The 6,959-nt window shown below is 33.3% G+C and overlaps 1 protein-coding gene across 1 annotated transcript; it reads right to left on the bottom strand.

Moving 5' to 3' along the window:
- Positions 1-2,684: 2,684 nt before the first annotated feature.
- On the bottom strand, positions 2,685-6,732 carry LOC110888537. The gene is made up of 7 exons (XM_035979174.1): positions 6,352-6,732; positions 4,668-4,857; positions 4,354-4,579; positions 4,129-4,274; positions 3,924-3,992; positions 3,175-3,281; positions 2,685-3,086 (listed from the first exon to the last, which is right to left on the bottom strand). Exons 1-4 carry the CDS (start codon positions 6,383-6,385, stop codon positions 4,167-4,169), a joined length of 558 nt encoding a protein of 185 aa, XP_035835067.1. The 5' UTR covers positions 6,386-6,732; the 3' UTR covers positions 2,685-3,086; positions 3,175-3,281; positions 3,924-3,992; positions 4,129-4,166.
- Between the last annotated feature and the right edge of the window lie 227 nt (positions 6,733-6,959).

The raw sequence follows: 6,959 nt of genomic DNA, 5'->3' as shown, positions 1-6,959 counted from the left end.
AACAAAACTTTACATGCGCGTAACACTAATGACATATATCCACCACAATAATGTTATCACAAATATTATACGAATAAGAAAACTAGCAGAAACGAGTGCCGCAATTCAAAGTGTCGCCTCCGCCGCATCGCGCGGGCACCATACTAGTTATATATTATCTTGGTTTAATAAAAACACTTATATATAATAATGCTTTATGTAATTATATATTATTATATTATATAAAAGTTATTATAATTGTAATTTTTTTGGCCTCAATTCACCACTTAAATCAGTACATGACTTGATGCTAATCAACTTGTCAGTTGCTTTGAATTTTGTGGTGAACAAATCAGGTACTCGAGTTTGTGTAGAATGGCACAGAAGTTAGGGGCATATTGAAGCAGATGGATCCTAGAGACTCGTATTGTATCCAGATGATAGATGCCCTCTTGGAAAAGTTGTGAGTTTCTTGTTACCGGTAACTTAAAACTTATTACAAATTGAATGAGTCAATATATGTGGTAAAATTTTTTTCCTCCTCCACTCAGTTTTTTCTCTAGATGTTCTTCAGTTTGTTAACTTGATCTCGAGTCATTTACTCGTTTCAACCTGAACTTGCTTTGGCACATCACCCAATGGCAACAACTGGGTCACCCAATGGAACTTGTTTTGTATAAAGTTGGTGCAGGGCAGCTGTTTCGCTACAATTTGGTGTGTGGCGAGTCGTTGTGGCTGCTGTTCTGGTTTCATTTGAACTTGTATCTGTTTGGGTCTATATAGTATGGCATCTGTGCTAACATATTTTGGTGATTCAGGTCATTCATTTATTGAACAAAATGGTGTTGATATACTTTGAAAAACTAAAATTCTATTCAGAATGAGTTTGTGTTTAAATACTATATTATGTCAAGTTAACATAGCATCAAAACAAACGTATCCGCAGCAACGCGCGGGCATTCCCACTAGTGTCTACTAAACCCTACTGCATAGATTTGTTTATATACCACAACCATGCAGACTGGGCTAAGCCCAACAATACATAACATAATCTCGTAACACATACACAAGACTCAAAACTCGGAATACATTCAGAAACTCGGACAAGACACAAAAAAACCCGGACCCAATATGTTCATGTTCTTCGGAACATGAAACTCGGAATGTTTTTCATTTAATTATATCCGTTTGCATCTGCATTACTTATAATTTTACTCTTGGCTATATGTTGTGTGGCAATGCACCTTGATCTCACTGTAACTTTCGTTTACACTTTTCTTCTTTTACATAATAAATAACTAAACTATAATATCATATATCTAAGATCTAAGACGATGTCTTACAATATATGTATAACAAATTCATGACACAATGTCATTTCATTCTGCATATTACATGGTGCAAAGTAGAAGCTACCACACCATGGTTGGCCATGACATAGTTGCTGACTTTTGTTTTTGTTAGTTTAACATGCAAGTTTTTTTACTTTATAAATTCATTTCAATCACCAGGGCAAATTACATAAGGATAGCAGGTTAACTGGCTGTATGCACTTTTGAGCAATTTTGCATCAATCTGACTAATGAAAAACTCCAACAACATTCTAATCAGGTTTGCTCATCTAAGCATTCTTTTAAGTGTTTTGAGCATGCATAATAGCTTAATATGGGTGCTGGTAAAATACTTTTTTGCAGCATGTTTTCAAGATGGAACAAAAGAATATTCCAAGGGGGAGATCAAGTTAAAGCATGCGAGAACTTAAGTTGAAATTAGAAAACCTTCCCAAATAGTTGTTTCCTGCAATTTTTTTTATAGAAAGACCATTTATTATATGTAAAGAAATGTGAAAATGTATTTAGTTCATTTTACCACATAATGACATGAAATGGAAAAAAAGTTTTGATTGTTTATTTATTGTTAATTGTCTGCCATAGGCGATCTATTAGACTGATCTGAGCCAAAGGGCTTGGTTGCGTAACAAATCACAAAACATAAGTTTTTATACAGATCTTAATTGTGCCGGGGTGATCATTTGAACATGTAAAGAATTTAATTGGATAGGGTCAAATTGGACATTTTTATACAGGTCCGGATGCGTTTTTATTACAGTTGTGATTTATATAAATTAGATAGATTGCCATGTCCTCAAAGTTCGCGGGTGATAGCCTAGTTAGATTATATATATATGGAGACGTACCCACAAAAGACGTCTTTCGTAATTCAATACAATCCCTCCAAAAATCCAAATCTAAAATGGTTTGGTTATTGGGTTATTTTTATGTCCTTGAAAACCCGATAAACCCAATACACGATCAAAACATCCGAAGGACACCCCTGATTGTAATAAGTAATACAAATTCTATCCGTTATTGACATAATAATTCCATAGAGCAAGGATGGTTTTGGTTCAAATGTGCCCGATATATACATGTTCGCATCTTTACATTGGACCATTAATCATGTATGTATATCATAAAGTAAATCAAGGAATACAAGCGAATACCACACAAGCTATCAAATGGTAACATGATGTCGTGCCCAATAATAATCAACATGAGTATTGTTTATATGTTCATGGTTGTGCCAAATTTTGATGATTAATACAAATGATATAAGATAGAGATTACTATTTGCTTCTACTTTTTTTTTTATTATCAACACCCTGCCTCAACGCGCACGTAGCGTTGACTCGTTTCTTAAAGTAGAAAGCTTAACATGTTGATTCTCAGATTTTTTTGTAGTTTTAATTACGAGATAATTAGTTACATATTAGTTAAACTTGTCTAGAAAGGATTTCAAAAATATATAACCTTTTCCAAGACAAGACAAAACAAATATGCACATCGATGTTGCACCTGGGTGCTTGAAAGATGCACATTATCACAGTAGACTGTAATAGAGTAAAGTAGTGGATGGTACTGTCATAGAGTAAAGTAGTGGATGGTGAAGCTTAACTGGCTAGCATACTAAGAATCCAACAGTGGACTTCATTGTTACATTAGCATAATGTGATATAGAACTTCATTCCCTTGAGAAATAATAGGTTGCCATTTTGAAAACCAAGATAACCCCTTAGGACATGAGGCTGTCAATGCTTAACCAATCCCCTAAAACAAAATCAAATAATTTTATAAGTTGGTTGGCTGAAAAACGAAATATCCAGTGGACTAAAAGAGTGATATGCATTTATAATACCTGTGATTCCCTTTCATTTGAGTCCTTAACTTGAAAAAGGACTTGAATAGGGGCCAAGAAACCTTCTTTTTACGAATCATCCTCCTCCTCCTATTTGAAGCTTTCACCTATATACGTATACAATTTAGTCATAAAATGTTTTAGTCATCTAAAATGCATTAAAATGGATCTAACATAGTTAGTATTATGTTACAACTTAAAACCATAATTCCCTTGCATCTTCATCACCATCACTCTCACCCATAGCCGATGATGATGCTCATCGCGGTTCAACCACCATCTGCCACCAGCCCACCGCCCCAAACCAACCACTAACAACCCTCATGAACCCGGTTCGAAACAATTCAAACCAACAAACAAATCGCAACCACCTTTGAACCAGATTCATGTTTTCGCCTTCCCATTGAGCCAATTCACGATTTAGGAGCAACACCACCATCGCCTTTGAACTGAATCCAAACACATCATCGATTACTGACGCTTTAGTTTGAAAGGCTGTGAGATTGGTGGTGTCGCCGAACCAGTTAGAGAGAGACAAGAGCAGTGTTTTAGAAAGTGAGTAAATTAAGTATTTGTTTTTTTACCTTTAAAAAATATTAAGTGTTTGTCTTTTATACTTTAATAATTTCAAATAATTTACATAAATGGTCACCCAACTAACTAAATATCTTAATAAATTAGACAATTTTGAAATGACTTTAATACCCTTGAACTTCTAGTTTTATAATCTTAAAAAATAGCAAAGATACCTCAGTTTTCTTCTCAGTTGATTCACCTTCAAATTTTCTTTATGGCAACTGATTTAGTATTTCCTGCATCTACTCTTTCATCCATTCAAACTCAGAAAACTCCTTTGACAATACTCCATTCTGTGTATTAATATATATATATATATATATATATATATATATATATATATATATATATATATATATATATTACAATTCAACTTACCAAACCGTAGGAAGAGAAACTGATGTAAAAGAATTAAGTCACTGTATCCGTGTTTCTTTAGCAACTTCTAGTAGCCTTTTTTCAGCCCTTGTCGGTTGCAAGAGGATGAGTTTTCCTTTTGAAACGGTGATAACAGGTGTTCCATGCTAAAAAAGAAGAAACTTCAATAAAAGATAAGACAAAAGCAAATCCTTAAAATATAATTCCTTACTTTATAGTTTATACCTTCTTAATCTTAGCAATAAGAACCTTATCGACACTAGCAAAAAAGTACTCCCTAGTATGTTGCTCTTTAAACTCTTCTTCAATGCATTCTTTAGGATTTATATACTCAGCTATGTGACCGCAAAAACACGACATATTTCTCATTACTTCAACCCTACCAGCCACTTTTGGAGATTTATGGTCACCATCAAGTTTGTACCAAAGATCCATAGCTTCTTGAACACATCTGTTAATAACAAAAAGTAAACCCAAAAGATGTTACTAATGCATAATGAGATGAACAGTAAAAAAATGTTGCAAAAAAGAACACGTACCCTGTTGTAACTAAGCTATAATGCTCTACCTCTAAAAGCTTTCCCAGTGAACGAGAAGGAGAGTTTCCTTCGTTTAAGAAATACCACTTTATGAACGAAACATCACATAAAACGGTCAACCCTTCACCAACACCAAGTGATTCTTTGTAAAACACAAGTGCAACAGGATCCACACGACGTGTCCTGTTACCTAATTCAAATAGAAAACCTAAATTAGATTTCATACATGATGGAAAATCATAACTTAGATGAAAATAATGGTCGTGTTGTTGCCAAAACAACACACCATATGAGCTGAAGGTGCATGTGTGTGTGTGAATCTTAAGGTAAACATGCACGACACGTGGCGTGATAAAGTATAAACTACAATCAACCCGATTCGTTTCCAAACTAATTTACGTCTATTATACTGCTGCAGGTTCACGAAAAAAACTTTTGTAAAAACTAAGTAAAAGAGCGTCCACGTTTAGTGTAGAGTGCAATGACTAAACAATACTGTTTATATTAAAACGAAAAACGCACGATAATTAATTAACAATATTACTCGTTATATGGTAATTATTTAGGAACAATACAACAGGATAACAATAGAATTTAAGAAGTAAAGAATCTTAAAAAAAAATACAATAAAACATTACTACACATATGAACAGCAAAATATTTATACAATGTGTGTTTACCATCAAGGATTTCATGCACCTTTCAAGGGTTGCGTTTAACATTCAATATATTATTAATTTATTAGGCATTACTCATGAGAAACTTAACATCATCCTAGTTATACAACATAACAACAATGGCATATGGAATTTGCTTGTAGGCTTTTTAATGATCCAATTTTGTTTGTGATAATTTAAATTTTGCTTGCATGTCTTTTTTATTTAGTGCCTGGGTTAATCAGGTACAGCTTAACAACATCATGTTCCGGTAGTTAGTATTTACAAATGTAGCAAAACTGAAGTATTGAATTATAAACCTCCATGGTATCAAGGTGTTGTAGTTAGTATTCTATACACCAAAGGTCAAGATATCATAAAAACAAGAATATTACAAATAAAACACATAACTAATTTCATAACGTAATCAGTTTTGGTTGAACATTTTTACTCAATCTAAATTATAAGTAAATCTCTACACATCAAAGGATTGTATATGAATATCATATTAACAGTAACATTATACATAAAACCTAATAAACTTCGGTGTAATAATACTACTCGATCAAAAATTATATCGCTGATCATAAAAAGTAAACACACAATTGATCTCATAACATGATCAATTTCGATTTAACAAATTACTTCATCATTCCAGTACTCTATAGCAATCAAATATTATAGAGAAATCAATAATCCTGATAATCGCATACATGTAATCAATTTTGGTTGAACATTTACTCAATCTAAATTATAAGTAAATCTCTACACATCAAAGGATTGTATATGAATATCATATTAACAGTAACATTATACATAAAACCTAATAAACTTCGGTGCAACAATACTACTCGATCAAAAATTATATCGCTGATCATAAAACGTAAACACACATTTGATCTCATAACATGATCAATTTCGATTTAACAAATTACTTCATCATTCCAGTACTATATAGCAATCGGATATTATAGAGAAATCAATAATCCTGATAATCGCATACATGAATTTATCATCTAACGACTTACATTTCACGAAATCTGCAACTTCTTTTGAAGACATCAAAGCTTATTGTAGCAAGAGCATTGTAGAGAGAGAAAGTGTTTGTAGAGAGGGAAAGTGTAGAACGAGAGGGTATTTGAAGTCCGTTATTCTGTTAGCGAGAGCATTGTAGAGAGAGAAAGTGTTTGTAGAGGGAGAGAGTGTAGAACGAGAGGGTATTTGAAGTCCGTTATTATGTTTTCCAAGGGGTAATTTAGGTAATATAAACTCCCAATCAGCACCCCCTTCTTACCCCTTGGAACCAATGATGTTGCCTAAACGCATGAATACATTAAGAGAAGGTTAGAATAACATATATCTTCACTTTGACTAGAATTGTTTTGAGAAATGTGAGAAGAGAAGTACATGTTTCAGATTTCTCATGTTCTATCGCATTATGTTAAATTGAAATAAGTAAGAAGTTGTATGAAATTGAACTAGGTTTCTTCAAAGAAAGAAATTGATGAACACGTTGATTTGGGTGTTTGAACCAAAATGGACACTAGAAAACGGATTAGGGAAAAAGGACCTCATCACTGTGTTCAAAACGGTGAACTTAGTAGGAACAGGAAAGGAGGTTGCTTTCGCTAGAAAA

Source organism: Helianthus annuus, chromosome 11, assembly GCF_002127325.2.
Source record: "Helianthus annuus cultivar XRQ/B chromosome 11, HanXRQr2.0-SUNRISE, whole genome shotgun sequence".
NCBI lineage: Eukaryota > Viridiplantae > Streptophyta > Magnoliopsida > Asterales > Asteraceae > Helianthus > Helianthus annuus.
The sequence above is the reverse complement of the archived record's forward strand: the minus strand, read 5'-3'. Positions and strand labels throughout refer to the sequence as shown.